We start from the raw sequence: 27,253 nt of genomic DNA, 5'->3' as shown, positions 1-27,253 counted from the left end.
CTTGTCCACCACCAAACAACTCCTCAAGTTTCCCTTCTTCTCAGTTCAGTCATTTCCATCTTCATAACACCACAGTGATCTCAATATCACTGTCACCTGCAATATACCACCATGAGCAACATCTGTAACACCATATATCCTTCACCAATATACAAGCCACTGCCATTGCACTAACAACTCCCCCATTTGCAGCTGCATCTCATTCCCTGCCAGGTCAAATCAGCTTTCACAAGCACCACCCACCATAGCTTAAGTCACTGCACCTCAAACAATTCCAGCTTCACTTCCACCATCAAATCTCAATACTACCAGATCCTTGTTCTTGACAGTAAAATCTCAAAACCCCTCTTCTGAAATCTTACCAGCAAACCCCATTTCTTCCGAGGCATCAGACCACTAGTTTCCAACTTCTATCCTATCTCGAGCTCAATCAAATCCCATTCAGCTCCATTCATCTCAGAATCACCAGTGACAGTGACAGCGTCATCTTCTTCTTCCTTGACTTTGTACAACAATCATCACACATATTCAGGCCACACTCCATTTCTGTATCTTCTGCATCATAGCCATTCTCCATCTTGTCACCAGAAGCAACAACCAATTTCTCTTCTTTCATCTCCCAACTCAATTACCTGCAACAAAACCTAATTTCTTCTTCATTTTCAGATCCAGGTAGCCCATACACTCAAAATCACCGGAATCATTTAGGAGAAACCTTAATCTCCAAATCAATTTCAAATCGATTAACACCATCATCTCCAATAGTTGTTCAGCTCGAAACCCCTTTGATTTCTTCTCGGATTACGCCTAAATCTGTACATATTGTTCCACCATATCCCTATCCCTTCATCTGGTTAATCGATGAACATTCACTTTAATCTTCAATAAACTGATCAATCAAATCAGAAACATGTATCGATTCAACTAACCTATCGATTCAATTGAATCAGCAAAAAAAATTTCTTGGCTGAAACAGAAGAGAGGAAGAAAGAGTGTCGGTGAACTCTTTTAAGATAAGTGATGGGTTAATGGTAATTTGACCCGTTTTTTGACTAGGTAAACAACCATTGACTCAACTATGTGGGTCCAAAGGGTGAAAGTAGACGGTAAAGACATTTTAATAAGTTTGAAAAAAACGGGAGCATTAATTTTATGGATATCAAAAAACGAGGGTACTTTATCAAATTCCCTAAAAAAAAATCCAACAATGTTTTTTTTTTTTTTGAAATGGAAATATCATTAGAAAGAAAAAAAAATGTTAACAGTCTAGATGATTTCAACTCGTGCATGCCCAACAAATGTGAAGTAAAGAGGAGCACATATTTTCGTTCATTTGTCTTTTCCCAAATTTGTGGTGGTTACTGGTTAGCACTCAATTTTATCCCAAATTTGTTTGTTCTTCTTAACAACGGTACTTTCACATTTCTCTCTTTCCTTCCACCTCCAGTACCGGAGAAAATGTCGATCCTTCTCCCGCCATCTTCTTCCAATTTTCCCGCCAATTTCAAATCAATTCCATCCCCAAAATCCACTCCTCAGCTAATTTTACTTCAATCTAACCATTCCATTTTCATTTCCCGACGAATTCCATCCATTTATAGATTCCGATCCTCAAAAAACCCACCAATTTCAGCTGTGAATCAAGATGTAGATACATTTACAAAGTATTCTGGTTACATATTTGATGAAAACAATGATAATTCTGAAGCAGAGATTATATTAGAGTATAATCCATCGAAGATTAGTTCAATTTACAGAAAGAAACCATTTTTACTTCTTCGTAGGCTTTTACAGGTTGGTAGTACTTTGGGGCGATGGTTCCTACTTAGGTATGTGGATAAGGTAACACAACGGTCGGATTCAATGTTTAAGGTGAGAACAAAATTTTATCTTAGGGTTTTCATGTTTTAGTACTGGAAGATATTAGGGTTTCAATGAAGGTAATGACTTGGAAAAAGGGGGTGTTATGTAGGTTAGAGCTGCTGAACTCCGAAAGATACTAGTGGAACTTGGTCCCGTAAGTGTTTCCTAATACTTCCATGAATGCATTTGTTTTTGATTTCCCGATGAGTTGAAATGATTGTATATGTATCCTGGCCAGTTTTTTAATGGTTTAGTATTGTTCTTGCAGGCGTTTGTGAAAATTGCTCAAGCCGTCTCATCTAGAGCTGTAAGTCTACATGTTTTTTGTATATTTATGATAAGTTGGAACGTGATTTCTCATTGTAATATACTCTATTGATTGAAGGTGTATGACTTTTGTGATCAGGTGTTTATATGTAAAGGTTTAGTTATGTTTTGGTCTGATGGGAATGCAGTTGGTTAGGTTTTGTATTAAAATTACCTATGTATTGCTTTGGGTGTTTCAGTATTATATTGGGATGTACTTGAGTGTGTGTATTTAGTTTTTCAACCATAGGTTGCAACTATGTTTGAAATGGTACAATGCGAGTGTAATTTTGTGTTTTAGGCATCTTGAGAATTGAGTATGAATTCGGAATTTCAATAGTAATAAAACTATTTACTAGTTCCTTTAGTTCTTTATTGAGCACTGCAATGCCTGAATGACGTGAGATTTTGTGCATATATAATGGTAAATGGGCTTCATAGTCAGACATGTATTACAAGGTTTTCTCTACGTAACTTTGCAATTTCTTTATGTAGGATGTCATACCACCTGAATATCTTGACGAGCTTTCACTGCTACAAGATCGAATAACGCCATTTTCATCTGAAGTAGCTTTTGGTACAATGGAAAAGGATCTTGGTTTACCCATAGAAAGGCTATTCTCAGCTATATCTCCAGAGCCTATAGCTGCAGCATCTCTAGGGCAGGTATGTGTCGGTTTCTTGTTCAACTGTTGGATCTGAATATGATGAATTATACTTGGAGAAGTTGTCCTTGAAAACTGAAACATAATTGTCAGTATGTTCAACATTTAGGTTTACAAGGCTAAGCTTCGCCAGAGCGGACAAGTTGTTGCTGTTAAAGTGCAGAGGCCTGGAGTTCAAGCAGCCATAACGTTGGATATTTTCATATTGCGTTTTCTCGCTGGATTGGTTAGAACAGTTGGCAAGTTCAACACTGATCTTCCGGTAATAATGCAATGTACTCAATGATGTAAAAGCAATGCATGTATTTCTACCCTCTTAACTTTAGAAAGCCTCACAAAGTAACAATCTCTTCAGTATACGTCACGATTTCTAGTATCCAATAAACCTGAAATGATTTATCTCTTGATTTGCAGGCCTTAGTAGATGAATGGGCATCGAGTCTTTTCCGGGTATTTGAATACATCACCTCCTTTAATTTCAATTCGATCAAAGTTACACGTCCCCTTTTTCTTCAACTGTATTCTGGTTTCAGAGTGCATAAATTTCTGTTACCTTTTCATTCTTCCCTTGAGAGGCGTATTCTCAGAACTTCACATTGAATACAGGTAATTACATTGAATGCAGGAGCTGGATTACAGGGAAGAAGCAAAGAATGGAGTAAAGTTTAGGTAGGACTATGTCAAGGTTGCATCTGGCTTAAGAGCATTAAGAGTGTCTCTTTTGTTCGGAGTTGTCATTTGCCGTTTCTTGTGACTACTTGTTAGTCTTCCACACACGACTAGACATTTTCTGGGACATATCTCCTTGGGAATATTTTCCAAGTGAATAGTTATTCATATAATCCAATGACTTTAATCTTGTGAACTCATGCTGCTCCTTCGCACGATCCATCTTTTTTTATTTTTGAACTCTCCCGTCTTTTCTTCTCTGAGGTTACCTTTTGTTTTTCTCACTCTATCCGGATCATCCTTTTTGACAAGTTATACCTAGTTAAGTTTTCAACCTTTTACATTTTATTTTGCTCGTCATATATTGTTGAATCAGAATATCTACCGTATGATAAACTATTTTCTTTTCCTTTCTTGCACTAGACAGCTATATGGAAGCCTAAAAGATGTTTTTGTACCAAATATGTACGTGGAGCAAACTAGCCGCCGTGTCCTTGTTATGGAATGGGTTGAGGTACTTTTTGGGCTCCTATCTTTTTACTGTCTGATTCTGCATTGTACTTAAAAAAAATCCAGACACCATTTCTTGCTCATGTTATTTATTTTTGTCTGTAGGGAAGAAGATTGTCCGAAGTGAAGGATCTTTACCTGATAGAGGTCAATTAACTTTAACATATCTTCTTTACATCTTTATTATGAGAAAAACCTACAACTAACTGTCCTTTTCAATGTTCTGGTGCTTCACAGGTAGGAGTGTATTGCTCACTTTCTCAACTTCTAGAATATGGGTTCTATCATGCAGATCCTCACCCTGGAAACCTTCTACGAACATATGATGGAAAGCTGGCTTATTTGGGTATGCTTTCCTAATGATGCACAAAATCTAGTTTCGGAAACTGGAAGTACTAAGAAATATTCTTCGAAAAATAACATATGCACCTCTGTTGCTGTTGTTGAAGATCAAAGTATCTTAAGTAGGGTCTAGGGCTGAACCTTGCAATTGATAAGTACCAGCTTCATTTCTTGTAAACAATCACCCACCCAATCATATCTACTTTGTGGTGCCAGATGGTCTTTCTGCTAAATCTCCTAAATCCATGCAGAAAGTTTTCCCTGCATGCGGTTCATCCCATTCGAAGTTGTATGGGCGATACATTCTTGTGGAATCGGATCTATCTCTGAAAAACCTCCTGAACAATTTTTTCACCTGCCCCCTTGTGGATACACTAGCATATGTTTTCCAAGTGAAATATCCTATAAGTTCTTCTACTATTAGTGAACTCTAGTAGAGTCCGCATTATATTTTGTTTATTTTTGTAGAGCTAATTTTTAGATTCTGTTCATGTTTCTTATTTCTAATGTGCATTTTACATCTCTTATGAAGTTACGATGAAGATTTTACCATGCTGGAAACGAATAATTCCAGTTTTGACTCTAACACAAAAATATTAACTAATTGATTCCTTCACCAGATTTCGGTATGATGGGTGAATTTAGGCAAGAATTACGAGATGGATTTATTGAGGCCTGTCTCCATCTCGTCAACCGTGATTTCAATGCGTTGGCTAAGGACTTCGTCACTCTCGGGTATGGAATCATTAAACTCCCGAGTGACTTATGTCACGAATTCATTCAAAAATGAACACAGTAATGTTAATGGTGCACCATCATCTTCTGCAGACTTCTTCCTGCAACTGCACAAAAGGATGAGGTCACAAAAGCTTTAACAGGTTCTCATTCACCAGATTTCCTTAGGTCTTGCACAGTTCCCATTACTAATCATGTAATTCAACCACATAAGGTTTTCAAAGCTGCCGATGTTATAATTTCGGAGGGCCCTTTCTTTAGTTTTCCTTATCGTTCTTGTTATATAATTGTTTCTGCTTATTTCTCATTGTAGGGGTCTTCGAGAATGCTGTCAACAGAGGCGTCCGCAATATAAGTTTTGGAGATCTTTCAGGAAATCTGGGACGCACTATGTATGTGTTTTTTCTGCTAAGACTTGATTGTGATTTAATGATTTAAATTTGGTGGAGGCATCCTAATGTTCTTTAGTTTGATACACTATTAATACGGACTCTTTTCCAATTATATTCTTTTTCAGTATCTCATCCAAGTTTATCTCCTTCTTGCACTTGTATTGGTTTGTTTTGACTTTGTTTTCAACTCTTATTTTTCAGGTACAAGTTTAAATTTCAGATACCTTCATATTTTTCTCTTGTCATTCGAAGGTAGTAGTTTTATATTGAGGCAAAGATATACCATGTCTCATGAATTGCTCTAGCTTTTTAGGTGTCCTTGAGAACAGTCTGCCTATTGTTATTTCTTAACTGAGTTGTTAATGCTTTAACTTTTCTCATCCAAGTCTTACCTTAGCATTTATCTATGGTATCTCAGCCTTGCCGTGTTAGAGGGTATTGCAGTAAGTTTCAATCCAAATTACAAAGTCTTGAGTAGTTCATATCCATGGATTGCAAGAAAAGTCCTCACCGACAGCTCACCGCAACTCAGGTCCTCTTTGCAAGCTCTTCTTTATGAGGTAAATCTATTGATGTCTAAGATTTTGCAGTCTATCCCAATCAACAGTCCATGATATACTTTTTCAGTTCGCCTCACATCATAGTTTTGATGTGTTCTTTTACCAGGATGGCGTGTTCAGGATTGATCGGTTAGAGTCTCTATTAACTGAGGTGAGGTTTCCTGTTATCTTCGATTTCTTGCTTATTTCGGGTTTCTCCTTCGGTGTGCCTCTTGTTCACAAACATACATTATCACACAGATACAGTTTCTGGATTATCTTCTTATGAGGCTAAAAGAATAGCAACTACTACTCCTAGTTTATGCAAGGTTCACCTAGGGTTGGAAGCCTAATCCGCTCGTACATTTATTTGTCTTTGTTTTCTGTGACGGCAGTCTCTTCGCGCAAAAACAGAGAATGCTTTGACTGGAGGAGGAGGGGAGGACACTGATTCCAGGGTGGTGATTAAGCAGGTCCTTTCCTTTACGCTGACTGAAAAGGTACTAACAACTTACACTGATTTATTTTCATTATCGATAAAAAAAAGAAAAAGAAAAAAGCCACTACACTGATTTCGCAGTTTGATTGACTAACTAAATTCACCAAATTACATTATATAATACATTTGCTGTTTGATAACTACCACAGGGCGAATTTGTGAGGGAAACACTTCTTCAGGAGCTGGCAAAGGTATAGACCAGTGACTCTCTAGAATAAGGTTGTATAGAAAATCTGAGAATCTCACTGGTGGACTGCGAACATGGTTACCATAACATGAGCCCACAAGGGTAAAGTTGGGACAAACCCTTAAACAGGGTCGGCTCATTGTCTGACTCATAACAATTATACCAGAGCCTGGCTGTCACAGTGGGTTTGCACAAGGGCGCATAATATTTCTACAAGTCAGCTTACCAAATTTGCATATATAAGACCTTAGGTCAATGTAACAACTTTTCCTGCTAAACTGAAATCTGTTGTTTTTCTTCTTAGATTTTTTATTTACTGTATTTGTTTGGTTTCAAATAAAAACAGGGTCTGGATTCACTTGGGTTAGCAGCCTTGCAGTCTGTTACATCCGCTGCTGCGTCAAGGCTGCCATTTGCCTCTCCATTTTTATCAATCTCATTGAGCAACGAAGATATTATCAACTTGAGAAACTTGCGTCAACTCGTGCAGTTGTTATCCGGATTTCAAAAGAATCAGAACCAAAGCACGGTAAGATAAACTTTTTTCATTTATCTCTGTACTGTTGCTTGAGCGTTTCCAACTCCGAAACAAAAGGTCAAATACCATTTTTGTTAAATGCCTTTTTTTTTCCAACAGGGAGCGGAAGATGCCAGCACTTACATGAATCAGAGAACTTCCAGTGAGGAGGGATTACTTGTTCTTAATCAACTAGAATCTGCTCAGGAACTTTTACCTATCCTTTTTATTCTTTTGGAGGTAGGAAGAGGTTGCTAATAAACCACAGTTAGTTTCTTTTACTGGGAGTCTAATCTAAAATGAGCTTCTCATGCTTCCTTGCAATAGAATAAATGAGCTCGTTTGAAATATATTTGGAAGTTGAATATTTAACACTTCACTCTTCCAACTAGTAATTAACCTTACAATAAATTGTTCTTGAACAGCTTCCTCAAGAGTCTCAACAGAGAATGCTCCTTCTACCAGCTGATTTGGCTGGGAGGTTGGCGTCCCGTTTCACTGCAAGAACGATTCAAAGATTCCTCGTCTAAAAAGCTTCTGCCCAAGAGCTCATATTCATTCTGTCAACAAGTGCAATGAAGTATACAGTTGGTACCGTTTCGTATCTCTGCGACTTGATAACTTGAACGAGTTTAAGTACCTAAAACTTATGGATATATCAAAAGAGCTTGGATTTTCTCCAAAATTTTCCATATCTCTATTTGGTCCTAATTGTTGAAAACTAGGTTCAGAAGCCAGGAAGTCGAGGTAAAGTTGTGTACTAGCTTTTGTTGATTGTTCTGCATCTCATCAGCAGAAGATCTATAATTTTTATACATATGGATTTCTGAAAACTTAGCCGTTTGCGTTTGTAGCAAGGGAAAACAGAGCACTTATCTCTATTTCAGGTGAAATAGATAGTGTTGAAAACTTGAAATCGTGCACACTAAACAAGGGGAAATAGAGCACTTCTCTTGTATTCCCTGGCAACATCCTGTAGGTAACCTCGTATAGTCATTACTGACTGAAATATACCACGACATAAACAAACAATAAAAGAAGAAGCAAACACAATAAGTCATATTACAATCTTGTCCGGGTAGAATATGCCATCGACGGAATGAGCAATCTTCTTAAATAGAGGAACATGTTCAGCGAAAAGAGTGAATTTTACATCCACCCCACCATCTTCAACGCCTGCAGGAATAAAAACCACCAACCCTTCGAATGGGCTATTAGGTGGAATTACCCTACAAGGACTTCCGCCACCAAAATCAATCAATATCATGAAAACGAAACCTCAACCAACTGTCTACTTCCAAATCTGGACACAGAGTGCTTCCAAATTCGGGTGTAGTCTGTTGCAGCTCGTCAGTTTCATTACCATTTCCACCCTCTTGATCTATTGTCGCTCCAAAATCGATGAATGATTTAAAATACCTATTATTGACGCGATTCACTTCGTGATGGATCACTCTGGCAATATCTGCATAGCTCTCATTCAATAGTTCCCTCACCTTCAATCTTGGATAAGCCCAAAGTACTAAATTGCCGAAATACTCCATGTTTACTGCTGGCTCAGATATTCTCGGTCTTCCATTTACTGATATTCTCACTTGACTTGTCTCTTCTGGGTCAAGTCCTCTCACTTGAGTTACTTTTTTCCATACATGAGAAAGCAAACACTCAAAAGTGCTGTAACTTTGATGTGCGTTATTAGAGACCATAGCTTTAAGCCTGTTCATGAATTCAGCCGAGTAATTGATGATCACAGTTTCAACCGAGGACGAAGAGACTGGGGTAGTAGTGTCAAGATTATTAACAATAATAGTCTTTCTGAACTCAATTGAACCATGATCAAACTCAACTTTAGGTGGGCTTCTTGGTTGAGAAACATGAAGTCGATCATGACAAGGAAATAATTCTATGTCGAGACCACGTACCATTCTAGACCATGAAACCAAGAAAGAGCTCATGATGGACTGACCATCAGCAACACGAAGATGAAAAGTGATGCCAAAACTAGACCATCGCATGCATAGCGATTGAGTTGAATTTGACACAGCTCTTCACCAACTCCTTTAACAGATGGAAGAAGATGACTATTGTCTTTTGATGTATCAAACGGGACTTGTCCGGCTAGTGTGGTAGGGGTGTAAGTTTCGGTCATGCTAACGCCAGCGTTGTTAAGAATTATACATGTTCGACCCATATTATCAGTTATAAACCTTCCAGCCAAGTGTGGGTAGTGAACAAGAACTTTCGAGAGTGCATCTTTCAGAACTTGGTTGGATGGTATTGGTGGTTTAAATACAAAAAGAATACCAATATGACAATTATGAGTAACCATATCAAAGACTGTGAGTGGAATTACTGATCCATAAGAAGAGATATTGACGTCAGATTGTTCATCAACACTTGATGATGGCGATGATGATGATAATGAATAGGGTTTCAAGATGGCATCGCTGATTAATATGGTCGCCATCGATAATACTGCGGGTGAGAAGTTGAAATATTCACTCTATCCGGATCATCCTTTTTGACAAGTTATACCTAGTTAAGTTTTCAACTAGTTAGCAGCGTTGCAGTCTGTTACCGCTGTTGTTGCGTCAAGGCTGCCATTTGCTTCTCCATTTTTATCAATCTCATTGAGCAACGAAGATATTATCAACTTGAGAAACTTGCGTCAACTTGTGCAGTTGTTATCCGGATTTCAAAAGAATCAGAATTAAAACACGGTAAAATAAACCTTTTTCATTTATCTCTGAACTGTTGCTTCAACTTTTCCAACTCTGAAAGAAAAGGTTAAATTAAATACCATTCTTTGTTAAATGACTTTTTTTCCCCAACAGAGAGTGGAAGATGCCAACGCTTACGTGAATTAGAGAACATCCAGTGAGGAGGGAAAACTTGTTCTTAATCAACTAGAATCTGCTCAGGAACTTCTACCCATCTTTTCTATTCTTTTGGAGGTAAGAAGAGGTTTCTAATAGAGAATTACTGTTTCTTATCGAAAGCTGATAAAAAGCACAATTAGTTTCTTTTACTTGGAGTCTAATCTAAAATGAGCTTCTCACGCTTCCTTGCAATATAATAAATTGAGCTCGTGTGGAATATACTTGGGAGTTGAATATGTAACACTTCACTCTTCCAACTAGTGATTAACCTTACAATAAATTGTTTATGAACAACTCTCACAAGAGTCTCAACAGAGAATGCTCCTTCTACCAGCTGATTTAATTGGGAGGTTGGCGTCCCGTTTGACAGCAAGAACGATTCAAAGATTCCTAGTCTAAAAAGCTTCTGCTTAAGCGCTCCTATCAGCAAGTGCAATGAAGTGTCCAGGCCAGTTGGTACTGTTCGTTATCTCGATAACTTGATTGAATTTAAGTACCTAAACATATTGATGCATCAAAAGAGCTTGGATTTTCTCCAAAGTTTTCCATATATCTCTAGTAAGTCCTAATTGTTGAAAACTACTTTCAGTCGTCAGGAAGTCAAGGTAAAGTTCTGTACTAGCTTTTGTTGATTGTTTGGCATCTTTTATTTTACCTTTTTATGCATTATACGGATTTCTGAAAACATAGCCGTTTGCCTTTGTAGCAAGGACAGAACGCGTGAACAGGTGAAGTATACATAGTGTTAGTGTTGAAAACTTGAAATCGTACACACCAAATAGGGGAAAACAGGGCACTTCTCTTGTTTTCCCTGGAAACTTCCTATAAGTTACTTCATATAGGTACTGTTTATACCTAAAAATTACTTTTAGGCACTAAACATGATTGATGTGATGATGATGATGAGAATTAGGGCTATAAAACGAATTGAAGAAGAATAAAAGGAGACAAAGAATTTAACGTGGTTCGGCAAGTTGTGCCTATCTCCACGGACGAATCCCGAAGGGAGAGAATTTATTGATGTATGTATTACATTTGTTTTTCTTCGGGTTAGGTAACTTAGAATTTCTATCTCCGTAGGGTTTAGGCCCATATATTTATATAGTTTATATATACCCTAATTCTAATATAAATTTCATATGCAAGCAACTTGTGCAATAAGACATGTGGAAACTTCTGAAATCTGCTTTCACGGGATAAGCGGGTCTGATTGGCGGGTTTTTCGTCTATTTTATAGATGGTACAAACATCGCCCCCTCTTAACCTCCAAGTTGTTGGGGGTTAAGATGTTTGTTTTTTTCTTCTGCATCGATCGTCAATGACGTAAATCTCCTCAAAGTGTTTGGAAATATATTATAAATAGGTCCCCAACTGTGGTAGCCTATAATAAATTTGCTCACATGCTAGGCAGAACTTTTTGCCACGTGGTGGACTTGATGATCTCGAGCTAGTCGAGTCTTGAGTGGGATGTAGTGTGCTTGCGGCTGTGGCAAGGCTTTTTGCTCGCAACGTAACATGGATGTAGTGCTCGCTGCTCGGGTAGGCTGACATGTTGCTTGTGTCGAGTACGAGTCTTTGGACCAATATTAGGCGTCGAGCTCGTGGTCGAGACGAGACTTTGTGCTTGCATAGGTGCAAGTCTTTATACCCTCGTGCAAGGCAAGATTTTATGCTTACGATAAAAGTTAGACTTTAGTGCTCACGTGAAAGGTGAGGCTTTAGGTGCTTTAGGCTAAAATTTGAAGGGTCTAAGCAATCTGCATCTCGAACTCGGTCATGTCACTATCCACGAACCTCGAACTCGATCATGTCGCTATCCACAAACCTCGAACTCGATTATGTTGCTGCTCCAAGTGCGCATAATATTTTTTCAAACACATGAATTTTTGTCTCCGTGTTGTAGGGAATTGAAAGGCCATCACAAAGAGCCAAAAATCACTTAATTCTGACTCAAAACGAAGAAGATATCGAAGAAACAAAATAGTGAATTGTATCGGCGAATCACGTGACTCGAGCCAGACTCAGCTGACTGGATGCCAATGTAGAAGATCGCTGAGTGTATGCTGATGCGGAAGGTCTAATGAACTGGTTGGACCGAATTGGTCTCGTTTGGTTGAACCACTACTGAACCGGTTGGACAATGACTGAACCAGACCATTAGAACCGTATTTGCTGGACCTGGTTGGACCAGCTAATTACCGGCTGCTTTCTTTAGGATTTGAACAGCTTGGCTCGGTCTTGACCGGCTTGGCTCGGGGGAAGGTGGTTTGGTCACGTATGCCACACTTATTTCTGTTGCTTTTTGTCAGAGTATTCGCAACAATTTTTTTTACTGGTTTCGCAACAGTTTCTTCAACTATTCGCAACGGTTTCTTCAACTGTCGCAATGCTTTCTTCAACCATAATTTTTTTATTTGCTGATTTTTGCAGAGAATCCGTGCATGATTTCTTCCACACTTTTCTCTTCAACCATAACCTGTTTTTAATCTGCTGATTTTTTCATAGAATCAATGCATGAGTTCTTCCACAATTTTCTCAATGACAATACACGATTTCCCTTAGTCAGCGCCAATGTTTGACCTATAATTACTTTTAGCACTAAACACGATTGATTTGATGATGATGATGGGAGGGATAAAAAAACGAAATAAAGAAGATAAAAAGAGACAAAGAATTTAACGTGGTTTGGAAAGTTGTGCCTACCTCCACGGGTGAATCCCGTAGGGAGAGATTTTATTTATGTATGTATTACTTTTGTTTTTCTTCAGGTTAGCTAACTTAGAATTCCTATCTCCATAGGGTTTAGACCTGTTAGAGCACTGGTCGGTCGAACTCGCAAGTGTTGCTATCTCAAGCTTGTTGTCAAGTTTAGTTGCCGAAACTATAAGTGATTTCTAGTCTACTTATATCTAAGTCTCGGATTAGGATAGAAAGTGTAGCTGAGCTTTAGACTTCACGGTGTTCATCGATTGAAGACGAAGAACTACTACGGGGATCTTGTGGAACTTCATCAACAAAAGGTATGTGAAGACTTGAACTCATCTATCACTCAAAAGTCTATCTACTCTATATCCTATTTGAGACAAAAGTCGTATATCTATATAGACTTCAATTATACACATTTGATATTTCGAGCTGAGTTTAACTCGCTTACATATTTCTCGAAATATGTGTTGGTAAGCTTTCGCTTAAACCAAGTTCATCTTATATTCTTTACGAAAGTCAAAAGCTGATCATGTAAAGATCGCCTGGTAACATCTTACATGATTTGTGTGAGACTGTCATTTGATGTAGACTCGTACCCGTATGCATAACTAAGTGGATAATGTTCTAAAATCGGTTTGTCCATGAACTAAAACATTTAAATAATAGGAATGCAATCTTTTGCAAACCGTGGCTATAATGTTCATGACTTGATTCGAGTGAATGAAAATCGATTTTATTTCAATTGTGTCTTGTATACTTCTATGAGAATATAAACAATTGAACAACTCTAGAAATAGTTTCATTTGAGTCATTTGAACTAGTTATGGTTAAGATGAATATGGTTGATATAAAAGTGTTCATATGGCTAACTTCAGTTAACTATTGTTGAGCCAACAAGGTGCACACGTTTAAGTACGGTTACTCATATCTAAATGAAGTCACTTTTCATTTGTGTGTAATAAGCTAAGTTCGATCTAACGGTTGAAAGATATTAGCTTGAGTCTAATCAGGTTTCCATCTAACGGTGAATATTGAATGCTTTGTTACCAAGGTAACATTGATTGAAAACCCTAATTTGAAGACTATATAAAGGAGAACTCTAGCAACTGGGAAAACTAATCCCCACACCTCATGTGTGATACTAGTTACGACTAGAGTCTGTTCTCCTTTAAGCTTAGGTTTTTCACGAAACCCTGTAGGTTAACGACTTAAAGACTTCATTAGGATTGTGAATCCAGACCCAACTATTTTCTATGTAGTTGCGTGTTCTGATCTTGCCCTATTATATCATATTGAGCAATATCTTTTCTAAGATTTTCTCGAGAGTGATTCTCCGGTAGGCAAGATAAAAAGTAGTCACAAACATCTTCGTCTTATCGTTTGTGATTCCATAATATCTTGTTTCGCTACCATACGATTAAGATTATTGTGAGGTGATTAATATTTCTAGGTTGTTCTTCGGGAATATAAGTCCGGTATATCAATTGATTCATGTTCACCTTGATTTATCAAAAGATGGAACAAAGCTCATAGGTTTATCTGTGGGAGACAAATTTACCTATTCAATAGACTTTTCTGTGTGAGACAGATTGGTTTATCAAGTCTTCGCCTTTGGGTCGTAGCAACTCTTATTTATGGTAAGATCATCTAAGGGAATCAAGTGCGTAGAGTCCTGCTGGGATTCAGAGACGTAAGGAGCGCAACTGTACCTTGATCAGTGTGAGATTGGTTAGGGTCAACTACATTCCAGTCCGAAGTTAACTTGGAGTAGGCTAGTGTCTGTAGCGGCTTAATACAGTGTGGTGTTCAAATATGGAATAGGTCCCGGGGTTTTTCTGCATTTGCGGTTTCCTCGTTAACAAAATTTCTGGTGTCTGTGTTATTTCTTTTCCGCATTATATTTGTTTATATAATTGAAATATCACAGGTTGTGCGTAAGTTCAATCAATTGTGAATCCAAACTTTGGTTGTTGATTAAATTGATTGACACTTGGATATTGGCTTTTGATACCATCCAAGTTATTTCTTATATACAATCGGGCTAGCAAATTCCTATTTGTTTGACTGCGGATTGAATTGAGAAATCAGATACAAAGTCTTGGATTCATTTCCATTGATTGAGTCAGAATGTCTAGTTGATTCTTTTGGAATTATATTGGATTTGTCCATACATATTGCTAAGCAAAATATTGGGTGTGGTTGTTAGACCTGTTATCAGAGCAGGCAGACACGTTTAAGACCTCATAAGTCTGTGGTTGTAGCGATCTGACTATATGGACAGAATTGCTATCTCAATAAATGCACCACCAGATCCAAGGATCTCAGAATTCTCTTCAATGACTGATTTGGTAAAATCTGTAGAAGAAATTCTATTTGAACCTCTACCGGGTTTAAAATCCCTAGAAGTGTTTTCAGGGCTTGAGAAAAGGCTTGAGAGCTTGTCTCTTGATGTTGAGTTATATCTCCAGAAGGAGCAAGAATCTTTTGATAAGCTAAATCAAGTTATGATGAATAATATTCATGTTGAGGTTGATATTGATGTTCTTATCAGTAAGGGTATTTCCTCTGTCTCATGTGTCTCAGACAAATTGGATATAATACAATAAGTATCCAAACCTCATCTATCAGTCAGTTCCTTCTCCGAACTTGACTCTGTTCATCAGTCAAACCCTGATACATCTTCTCAAGATAATAATACTGCCCTCTCTTATGAGAAAGTCAGGATGTCTCCGTTTATCAAAAGAGTTTCCCTGTGCAGTACTAAACATTATCTGCAGAGACTGGGTGTTATAAGTTGGAAACGAAGAAATCAAGAACACAAATTATCTTGTGCTATTTTTAAGTTCTTTGAAAAACTTGTAAAAACAGTTTTTTGGGTTTCTCTCAATACTGGAAGCTGTAAGAGTTGTTGGAAAGAAACTCTCTCTTGGTGTCATAGCATGCAAGATTTTTTTGTATTGTGTTACTCTGACTATACAAAAATTGCTCAAGGAAAAATGTTTATTGAGTTGTTACTCCAAATACTTTGTTTTGTTGCGTAACCAAACAAGTCCTTACTTGCACACGTGAGGTTCACACACCTTGAACCTGTTTCTTGTACGTAGTTGAATCCCGTTCCTAAACGTATTCGAACCAACACAGGTCCATCGTTTTACACAATAAAAGAGAAAGGATCTCTTCGTTTTCTTCTCCTCCTTCTTCATCTCTTCTGTTCGTGTACAAAAAAGAAAAACCAACTGTTCACGTACCCCTTTTCTCCTCCATCTCATTTCATTACCATTTTGTGTTTGGTTTTCACCATTGAATTCAGGAGAAGCTCGTGTACGTTGGGTCAAGAACTATTTTCGTTTTGACCACCATTTTGGAATTCCACCATTAACAACAGTTCGTGTACCAAGTAAGTTTCTTGACTTTTCTTTGTGTGTTAGTAATCGAATATGAGTTCTAGGACGAGACCTAGTTGTGTTGAAAGTTTGGGTACTCAAAATCATGAAAACACTTTTATGACCCAAGCCTGAGAATTAGGTTCGTTGACACTAAGGCTCGTGATTACTATGTGGAATATAGTACAAAAAGACCTATTATTGAAAGGATTTATAAACCCTCTGAACTTAGGGTAGAAGGCATTTCTAGGTTCTTTGAGAATCATGAATGAGGAATTATTCACCGTCCCATGGGAACAACTTATATCGAGTTGACTGCCCAATTTTATGCAAACCTACATGAGCCTGATACTGTCAACTGCACCTTCAAAACCATTGTTGAAGGAAGAATTCTTCTGGTGAATCGACAAGTCATTACTGAACTGTTGAACTTGTCTCGTGATGGTGATTTTCTATTACCACCCCATGAGCATTTGAGACCTTCTCTAAATGTGCTCTCAAAATTTCTTCTTGCAATGGATGTATCCTGGTATGAGGGTAAGATTGATGTTCATGATGCTGAATTGTTCCTCAAAGTTTCTGGAAAGCTTCTGGTGGCCAACTTGATCCCCAACACAATTGACAAACAATTATGGACCAAACCTCTTGCAGAACTAGTTTATTACGTAGTTGAAGGGAGGAAGATTGACTTCTGTGGCCTTATTATTCGTCAGATGATAAGTGTCAGACATATTTCGAAGAAGACTCATGGCTTTCCTTGTCTCATCTCAAGGATTTGTAGTCAATTTGGTATTGTTGCTGTTGGAACCAATCTTGGAGGACCAAAGGTCTTGACCATGAAAATCATTGGAAAAATGGCCAGAACTCCTGCAGCGCCTAACTCTGAACTCTTCTGTCTCCAGCAAGAAGTTGAGGTTTTGAGAGAAAATGTGGATTATGCCGAGATAGCTTACCCTGAACTGGGTGAGAAGCTTTATGAAATTGCTAGGGATTATTATGAGATGAGTGATTGATCTCTATTCTAGCAATACCGTTACTTGATCTGTCTGTTGAACTTCTTATGTTGATCTTATTAAAACTGTTATTTTAATGGTTGTAATAACTTTTATAGTATTTTAGCCTTGAATGATTTTATCTTTCAATTAAATTTCTAAATGTGTAAAATCCATAAGAAGTAAAGATAAATATGTCAAAAGTTAAGTCTTTCATATGTTATTATGCAAATATTGATAAAAGATTGAATGAACTTTTGACAAGCAAAAGTTAAGCCTATTATGTCATTATGCAAATATTGATGGAAGATAGGATGAAATTTTGTCTACAAAGATTAAGTATATTATATATATCTATGAAAATACTGTGCGGCTCCGTAACTCTTCTTATGTGAGCATTTCCGATTAAATTAATCATGGGTTCTCTTGTGGTTAATTTATTTGATTATTTTGGATACAAATTCATGTTTCATGTGATTTGTTAATGTCCAAAGAAATCCTTCCTTTCTTGTGAAAGTAAGGTCGCTCTTGTTGTTCTTTCGGGAATGATATTTTATGGAGGAGAGTTCTTAATTGAACTTGTGCTTAATTGCCAAATCTTTGTGGGGAATGCGGCTGTGGAATATTGTAGGAGTTACCTTGTATGTTTATAAACTCTTTGATGAATGCATTTAGTTTCGGCTATATGATTGCATCTAAACAAATTTGATATGTTGTTTTCTTTTGCTCATGAAGTATCTCTATGGAAATTTCATTAGGATCCCACTAGTTTTCGTACCTTTGCCAATTTTATTAACAAAAAGAGGGAGAATTAATGTGTAGTTCACACTAAAAATACATATGGTTTACGGATCATTATGTAAGGGGGAGTGGTTTTCATGTGAGATGAAGTATTGACTAAGGGGGAGTGATACGTATCACCATAGTATTGTTGTCAAAGTTGTGATACAATTGGACTTTGATGACGTGTAATAATACTATGACACTGTATAACAATGATTGAGAGCAACTGTTTTATCATTGTTATAGCTGCGGATCTTCAACAACTGTGATGCTGAGTTAAACACGTTCAGAATCATTGGAGTACTTGGAAGTGACGAAGATTTCGAGTAATGTTGAAGAACCAAGGAAATCAAGCATTTGGATTGAGAGATACAAAGTTTATCTATTTTGTATTCCATATGTATTGATAGTTTTGTCACTAAAATTGACAAAGGGGTAGATTGTTAGAGCATTGCTCGGTCGAACTCGCAACCGTTGCTATCTCATGCTTGTTATCAAGTTTAGTTTCCAAAACTATAAATCTTGATTTCTAGTCTACTTATAGCTAAGTCTCGGATTAGGATAGAAAGTGTAGTTGAGTTTTAGACTTCACGGTGTTCATCGATTGAAGACGAAGAACTACTAAGGGGAGCTTGTGGAACTTCATCAACAAAACGTATGTGGAGACTTGAAGTCATCTATCACTGAAAAGTACACCTACTTTATCTCCTATTTGAGACAAAAGTCGTATAGCTATGTACACTTCAATTATACACATTTGATATTTCGAGCTGAGTTTAACTCGCTTACATATTTCTCGAAATATGTGTTGGTAATCTTTCGCTTTAACCAAGTTCATCTTATATTCTTGATGAAAGTCAAAAGATGATCATGTGAAAATCGCATGGTAACATCTTACATGATTTGTGTGAGACAGTCATTTAATGTAGACTCGGAATGTTTCGTATTGATCATTCTATCACTTGAAAAAGATAATAGTTTGTGTGAGACAGCTATTGTCATCTTCCAAGAATGTTTCAATGGTTGAAATAAGAGTTTAAAACAATTGGATATAAGCAAAGTATGCGTACTTGCATATATGTAATACAAGTCCGGGAACCATGGTATGCATACCCGTATGCGTACTGGTTGGTTTTGTGAAAGTCCGGGAACCTTGTACGCATACTGGTACGCGTACTGGCGTGAGGTTCAGTTCCGGGAATTTCTGCTGAGTTTGGAAGGTATGCGTACCAGTTCGCGTACTGGAGAAACCCAAACTTAGTTCGGCCATTTAGGTACACGTACCCATATGCATACCTAAGTGGATAATGTTCTAAAATCGGTTTGTTCATGAACTAATACATTTATATAATAAGGAATGCAATCTTTTGAAAACCGTGGCTATAATGTTCATGACTTGATTCGAGTGAATCAAAATCGATTTTTTTTCAATTGTGTCTTGTATGCTTCTATGAGAATATAAACAATTGAACAACTCTATAACTAGTTTCATTTGAGTCATTTGAACTAGTTATGGTTAAGATGAATATGGTTGATATGAAAGTGTTCATATGGCTAACTTCAGTTAACTATTGCTGAGCCAACAAGGTGCACACGTTTAGGTACGGTTACTCATATATAAATGAAGTCACTTTTCATTCGTGTGTAAGAAGCTAAGTTCGATCTAACAGCTGAAAGATATTAGCTTGAGTCTAATCAGGTTTTCATCTTACGGTGAATATTGAATGCTTTGTTACCAAAGTAACATTGATTGCAAACCCTGATTTGAAGACTATATAAAGGAGAACTCTAGCAACTAGGAAACCTAATCCACACACCTCATGTGTGATACTAGTTGCGACTAGAGTCGATTTTCCTTTAACCTTAGGTTTTTCACGAAACCATGTAGGTTAACGACTTAAAGTCTTCATTGGGATTGTGAAGCCAGACCCAACTATAATCTATGTAGTTGCGTGTTCTGATCTTTCCCTGTTCTATCGTATTGAGTAATATCTTTTCTAAGATTTTCTCGAGATTGATTCTCCGGTAGGCAAGATAAAAAGTAGTCACAAACATCTTCGTCTTATCGTTTATGATTCCACAATATCTTTTTTCGCTACCGTATGATTAAGATTATTGTGAGGTGAATTATATTTCTAGACTGTTCTTCGGGAATATAAGTCCATATATCAATTGGTTCATGTTCACCTTGATTTAGCAAAAGACGGAACAAAACTCATAGGTTTATCTGTGGGAGACAGAGATATCTATTCAATAGACTTTTCTATGTGAGACATATTGGTTTATCAAGTCTTCGACTTTGGGTCGTAGCAACTCTTAGTTGTGGGTGAGATCGGCTAAGGGAATCAAGTGCATAAAGTCCTGCTGGGATTCAGAGACGTAAGAAGCGCAATTGTACCTTGATCAGTGTGAGATTGGTTAGACTCAACTATATTCCAGTCCGAAGTTAACTTGGAGTAGGCTAGTGTCTGTAGAAGCTTAATACAGTGTGGTGTTCAAATATGGACTAGGTCCCGGGGTTTTTCTGCATTTGCGGTTTCCTCGTTAACAAAATTTCTGGTGTATGTGTTATTTCTTTTTCGCATTATATTTGTTTATATAATTGAAATACCACAGGTTGTGCGTAAGTTCAATCAATTGTGAATCCAACCTTTGATTGTTGATTAAATTGATTGACACTTGGATATTGGATTTTGATACCATCCAAGTTATTTCTTATATTTAATCGGGCTCGCAAATTCCTATTTGTTTGATTGCGGATTGAATTGAGAAATTGAGATAGAAACTCTTGGATATATTTCCATTGCTTGAGTCCGACTGTCTAGTTGATTCTTTTGGAATTATATTGGAGTTTTCCATAAAGATTGCTAAGCAAAATATTGGGTGTGGTTGTTAGACCCCCGCTTTTTCAAGACCCATGTATTTATATAGTGTATGTATACCCTAATTCTGATTTAAACTTCATATGCAAGCAACTTGAGCAATAAGACATGTGGAAACTTCTGGAATCTTCTTTCATGATCTAAGCGTGCTTTTAGTCAATTTGCAAACATGCGCATTTTGTCATTATTGTATGAAATACAGTGTTAGTTTAACCTAAAGGAACGATAAAAGAAAAAGAATCTAACACAATAATTCACAGTATTACAATCTTGACGGGATAAAATATGCTATTTATGGAGTGAGCAATCTTCTTAAATAGAGAAACATACTCGGCGAAAAGCCTAAGTTTTACATCCATTCCATCTACGGTACCACCGGCAATAAAAACCACTAAACTTTCGAATGAGCTATTGGATGGAATTACTCTACGAGGACTTCCGCCACCAAAATTAATATCATGAAAACGGAACCTTAACCACTATCCACTCCCAAACGTGGACATAGAGTATTTCCAAATTCCGGTGTAGTTTGTCGCAGCTCGTTGGTGTCGTTACCAGTTCCACCCTCTTGATCTATTGCCGCTCCAAAATCGATAAATGATTTAAAATACCTATCATCGACATGATTCGCTTCGCGATGGATCACTTAGGAAATATATGCATAGCTCTCGTTCAATAGTTCCCTCACTTAGACCACATTTATTATGTTGTCAATTCCGTCTCTCCTCTCCAATTTTCTTGGAGCTCCTGAAAAATGATGATTTTCCGTTTTAAATTGTGTCTTCTTCTCGTTTCAATCCATGTAGAATTGTGTTATTTTTAACCCCTCTACCGTCTAAGGAGGGATCTATGATCCTTCCTATTATGGATGAGATTTATTGGGTAGTAGAGTTCTTTTTCTCATTTTTCTATATTCTCTAGTTTCTTTAGTTAGTTGATGATTTTTTTTTTCGAGCTCTACCTCCTTATTTTGTCGATTTTCTATTGATTCAGTTTAGGAATTTGCTAATTGAACTTCTTCGCTGTCGAAGGACGAATCTTTGATTCTTCCCATTGGGACCAAGATTTATTGATTGGTTGGAGTTCTCTTTTATATACTGAATCATAAAATCTTATACAACTATTTTATTGACTTCTAAACTTTTTGAATTCTTTTGGACCTTCTATGGAAAATCCAAACACCTAAAATTCTGGAATGGTATGAGGGGGTCAGTAATTGGATTTTTATTCCTCACAAGGCTATATGTTGGATGCACCAATCAAGAATGAAGGTTGTTTCTTTAGTATCTGGTTATCCTCGCAAATAGTCTGGCCTAATAAATCAGGTGGTGAGTCAGTTGGAAAATATTATTAAATTCACAAGGTAAATCTGATACCATAATGGAATTTTATATTTTCATTAGCAGATGAATTTAGAGGTATAGATGCTCTTGGATTTGATGATAACTTCCTTAGTGATTTCTATTCACCAGGATTCTTATTATATAAAACAATAGTATCCCTTTTGGGAATACAAAAGTTATGGCGGAGATAATCTCCTCATTACAATAATTATGACATGAGATATTCTCCTTAATAAAAATAAGTAAAGCAATATAATATATTCTCTAATACACCCCCTTAGTCTGAGCGGGAGAGGAGCAAACGCTAAGACTAGAACGAAAACGAACAAATAGCTGTCGTGGAAGGCCCTTGGTGAAGATGTCAGCATACTGGTTTTCAGACGGGACGTGCAAGACATGAATATCACCAATACGAACGCGTTCACGAACAAAGTGTATGTCAATCTCCACATGTTTAGTGCGCTGATGTTGAACAGGATCTCCAGACATATATATCGCACTTACATTATCACAATACACGATAGTAGCACGTCGTAAAGGTAGATGGAGCTCTAGAAGAAGGTTGTGAATCCATGTTGTTTCAGCAACATCGTTTGCTACCCTCCGGTATTCTGCTTCAGCACTGGATCGAGAAACTATTGCTTGACGTTTTGATGACCAGGATATGAGATTGTCTCCAAGAAATACACAAAAGCCAGAAGTCGAACGATGTGAATCAGGACAACCCGCCCAATCAGCATCAGAGTATGTTGTTAAGCCAGAGATAGCGGAGACCGAGAGAAATAATCTGTGATCAATTGTGAGCCGAAGATAGCGAATAATCCTCTTAAGGGCCTGCATGTGAGGCTCTCGAGGATCATGCATGAATAAACATACCTGCTGGACTGCATAGGATACATCTGGCCGTGTGAAAGTGAGGTACTGCAAAGCACCGGCTAGGCTTCTATACAAAGTGGGGTCCGTGAGAGCAGGGCCAGAGGTAGCACTGAGCTTGGCATTGGTGTCGACCGGAGTAGCCACTGGATTGCATTTTGTCATGGACGCACATGCAATGATGTCCTGAGCATATAACGACTGAGACAAAAATATCCCTGAGGATGAACGAGTAACAGTAATACCCAAAAAATGATGTAACGGGCCAAGGTCAGACATAGCAAATTCTCTTTTCATCAAATCAATGAAGCGGCATAGGAGAGCATCAGTAGAGGCAGTTAAAATAATATCATCAACATATAATAATAGGTATGCCGTCTCGGAACCTGATTGATAAACGAAGAGGGAGGGATCACACACACTAGCACGAAAACTACAATTAGTGGTAAATTTGGAAAACCTCTGAAACCACGCCCGTGGAGCCTGCTTAAGACCATAGATAGACCTACGTAGTCGACATACGTAATCAGGGTGATCAGGATCAACAAACCCCGGAGGCTGATGCATATATACTGTCTCGGTCAAGTCACCATGAAGAAACGCATTCTTGACATCTAGCTGATGTATGGGCCAAGAACGCGAAGTAGCAATAGTAAGAATGGTACGGATAGTAGCTGGTTTGACAGCCGGACTAAACGTTTCAAAACAGTCAACCCCAACCTGCTGAGATTTACTATTAGCAACTAGACGAGCCTTGTATCGCTGCAAGGATCCATCAGCATGATATTTGTGACGAAAGAGCCACATGGAACGAATAACATGAGCGTCACGTGGTCGTGGTACCAGTTCCCAAGTATTAGTTTTCAACATAGCATTGTACTCATCTTTCATGGCAGCATTCCAGTTTATGTCTCTAAGAACATACAAGTGGGAACGAGGGAGAGGAGAGATATGACGAAGGGTTTGGACATGAAGATTAAGGCGATGGACTGGGCGGAAGATGCCACGGGAGGCGCGAGTGGTGGGGTGAGAAGGAGCTGGAGGAACAGTAGTGATTGGAGGTATGCAAGAAGGTGTAGGGACAGTGGTTGCTGTAGGGGAAGAAGTGGTTGGTGGGGATGAGGGGTTAACGTCAGTAGGATGTACGCAATGATTGGATAGTGCAGAAATGGTTGGAGTGGGATCTGACGCAGTGGGAAAAGAAGAAGAAAAAGAGGTGAGGGGAGTTGCTGACTCAGTGGGGTATGTAGGTGGGAGTGGAAACTGACATTGGGGAGTGGGAGTGGGAACTGACGTATTGGGGGAAGAAGAAATGGTGATGGGACCTGTTGACTTAGTGGGGACGGAAGTGGCAGGAGGGAAGAAAGACGTTTGGATGGGAGGAGTAGATAATGTGTTGCGACGATGAGGTGGGATGTAGATGTCAGGTGGAGTAGGCTGAATAGGAGATGATTGGTGTACAGTAGGAGCAATACTACAAGATGGGTAAGAGAGGTGATTATTGTGGGAGGAGTTAAAAAAAGAAGGAGACACATCGTCGTCATCAGGGGGGTTGTTTTGAGGAGGGGTAGAAAATGGGAAAACACTCTCGTCAAATGTCACATGACGGGACATGATTATTTTGTGTGTGGTGAGATCTAAGCAGCGGTATCCACGGTGGTTAGGAGGAAAACCAAGAAAGATACACCTAGTGGAACGAGGGGCGAGTTTGTGGGGAGTTGTGGAGGAGAGATTTGGATAGCAAAGGCAACCGAATGTACGAAGATGATCATACGTTGGTTGGCGTTGATAAAGAATAGACACAGGTGATTGATTTGGTGGGTAGAATATTATGGAGATAGACAACCATATGAAGAGAATAAACCCAATATTTAGGGGGAACGGAAGCGTGAGACATAAGAGTGCGAGTGATGTCGTTGACACGGCGAATCATGCGTTCAGCCTTGCCATTTTGGGAGGAAGTTTGGGGGAAAGAGAAACGAAAAACAAGACCATTGTTACAAGCAAAAGTATGGAAGGAAGAATTGTCAAATTCGCGGCCCATGTCGCATTGAAAACATTTAATTTGACGTTCAAATTGAGTTTGAACAAATGAACGAAATTCCAAGAACTTTTCATAAACTTGGGATTTAAACTCTAGTGGATAAACCCAAAGATAGTTGGTAAAATCATCCAGTAATATAAGATAATAACGGAAACCGGTCTCTATGTATAAAGGAGAGGTCCATAAATCATTGTGAATGATATCAAATGGTGCAAAAGTAATGGAATTTGATTCATAAAATGGTAATCTAACATGTTTACTAACTTGACATGAATGACAAAGTTTAGATTGTTGATTCTTATTACAATGAATAGAATTATTTGTACGAAGAACATCTAAAACAGCCTTGCCGGGATGACCAAGGCGACTATGCCAAATATCTGGCGAAAAGACAGCAAGAGAAATGGGGGAAGACTGGGATGATATTTGTGGTGGCACGACAGAGTTGGTGATCGGGTAGAGCTCCCCGGAACTATTACATCGAAGGATAATTTTCCTCGAACTCAGATATTTCACAGAAAAACCAGAAGGATCAAACTCAACAGACACACGATTATCAGTGGTGAACTTACGAACGGAAACTAAGTTTTTGATAATATCGGGAACAACAAGGGTATTTTTGAGTTGAAGAGTACGAGAGGGAAGGGTTATGAACTTGGTACCACTGGCAGTAACTGGAATACTATTGCCATTGCCAACTAAGATAGATCGTACATTGCTAGAATTGAAAACGTTGTGTAGATTACCTGGATCAGCAGTGAGGTGCGACGTAGCACCGGTATCCATGTAGAAAGCATCATCGGGTTGCTGTAGATGCATAGAACTATATGTCTCAGCAATGTCTGTGAGCTTCAGTTGTTCCCTCTCCATTGATTTTTAATGGTTTAGAGAAAATAGGATCGTAGAGGGGCTGATACCATCTTGGATTTGATGATAACTTCCTTAGTGATTTCTATTCACCAGGATTCTTATTATATAAAACAATAGTATCCCTTTTGGGAATACAAAAGTTATGGCGGAGATAATCTCCTCATTACAATAATTATGACAGGAGATATTCTCCTTAATAAAAATAAGTAAAGCAGTATAATATATTCTCTAATAGATGCAATTGCTTTGTTCAATTGTCTTACACATTATAGAAAACAGAGAAAAACGTTTCTTGTATTTATACAAGAACACCTGACCGACAAAATAACTCGGTATCAGACATGACTGAGATAACTAACCAATAATATCATGACATGACTCAACCGAAAACAATTAATGAAAATGACAGGTAACAGTTGAACTATAAAGAGAGTGTCCACTGGAGATAATTCATCTTTTACTAATTATGTCTCGTTATCTACTTACGATACTTCTAAAGATACAAGGCAAATATTTATTTTTGTTCCAAGTGGATCAAATGGTGCTAGTTGAAGTTCTTTTTGGTCATCAGTGATTCAAAGTCTTGCGTCTACTTCCTAAAAGCCTATCAAGTTGCCTGAAGCTAAGGGTTTTCCTGCTTTAGCATTGACAAATAAACATGTGTCGATGGATATACTTGATTCGTAGTCTTTGCCTTTGGGAGTTGCTATGTGTTAATACCGGAATTCTCGTTGGGTTCTACCCGTCCTAGTATACCAAGATGACCTCACTTTTCTTAGAATAGTATGAGAGAGAGTTGTCTTTCCATTGTACCTTGTCCTTTCTTATATAGACTTTCCAAAAGCCCCTTATTTTTATGACATCTTTCCATGTGTCCTAAACCTCCTTAATTACTACTAATGCCATCCATTCTCTAATATAACCTTCTTCTTCCTTGTTAATTCCTTCATTGTCCCTTCCACCTCATGGATACTTCTTTGGTGGATTTGGGATTTAGTCCCCAAGTCCCCATGTTCCATGTGTGACCTTTCTCCTCTTTAGGGCATCCTAACCTGGTTAAGGGGAATTATTTTTCATGTATCAACATTAGTCCCCTGACTATGAGGTTAATCTTAAGATAACCTTATAGTCATACTCATATGGTCGAGTCAGCATACGCATTCTTATGCGCATGGAGAAGATCGTCGGTTACTGCCTCGTGAATGGTGTCTCTCTTATATATATATATATATATATATATATATGTATATATATATATATATATATATATATAT

The 27,253-nt window shown here is 37.9% G+C and overlaps 1 protein-coding gene and 1 pseudogene across 1 annotated transcript; one reads left to right on the top strand and one right to left on the bottom strand.

Moving 5' to 3' along the window:
- The first annotated feature begins 1,384 nt into the window (after positions 1-1,384).
- On the top strand, positions 1,385-8,105 carry LOC113347450 (uncharacterized aarF domain-containing protein kinase At1g71810, chloroplastic-like). Its single transcript, XM_026591109.1, has 21 exons — positions 1,385-1,872; positions 1,973-2,017; positions 2,132-2,170; positions 2,665-2,835; positions 2,944-3,096; positions 3,249-3,284; positions 3,460-3,503; positions 3,927-4,017; positions 4,119-4,160; positions 4,251-4,359; positions 4,976-5,090; positions 5,184-5,233; positions 5,404-5,482; positions 5,684-5,734; positions 5,901-6,042; positions 6,149-6,193; positions 6,417-6,521; positions 6,670-6,711; positions 7,054-7,236; positions 7,345-7,464; positions 7,650-8,105. The coding sequence occupies exons 1-21, from the start codon at positions 1,459-1,461 to the stop codon at positions 7,752-7,754; spliced, it is 2,181 nt and encodes a 726-aa protein (XP_026446894.1). The 5' UTR covers positions 1,385-1,458; the 3' UTR covers positions 7,755-8,105.
- Positions 8,106-8,281: 176 nt separating this feature from the next.
- On the bottom strand, positions 8,282-9,691 carry LOC113350875 (annotated as a pseudogene).
- Positions 9,692-27,253: the final 17,562 nt, after the last annotated feature.

This window comes from Papaver somniferum, chromosome 2 (genome assembly GCF_003573695.1).
Source record: "Papaver somniferum cultivar HN1 chromosome 2, ASM357369v1, whole genome shotgun sequence".
NCBI lineage: Eukaryota > Viridiplantae > Streptophyta > Magnoliopsida > Ranunculales > Papaveraceae > Papaver > Papaver somniferum.
Note: the sequence above shows the minus strand (reverse complement) of the source record. Positions and strands in the feature narration are given on the sequence as shown.

What these genes read in the sequence shown, in the direction of transcription:
- LOC113347450 (XM_026591109.1), top strand. Translation starts at nt 1,459, where the DNA reads ATGTCGATCCTTCTCCCGCCATCTTCTTCCAATTTTCCCGCCAATTTC. An exon ending in TAGAGTCTCTATTAACTGAG is followed by an intron (nt 6,194 to 6,416) that starts GTGAGGTTTCCT and finishes CTGTGACGGCAG; the next exon opens with TCTCTTCGCGCAAAAACAGA. An exon ending in TTCTTCAGGAGCTGGCAAAG is followed by an intron (nt 6,712 to 7,053) that starts GTATAGACCAGT and finishes AAATAAAAACAG; the next exon opens with GGTCTGGATTCACTTGGGTT.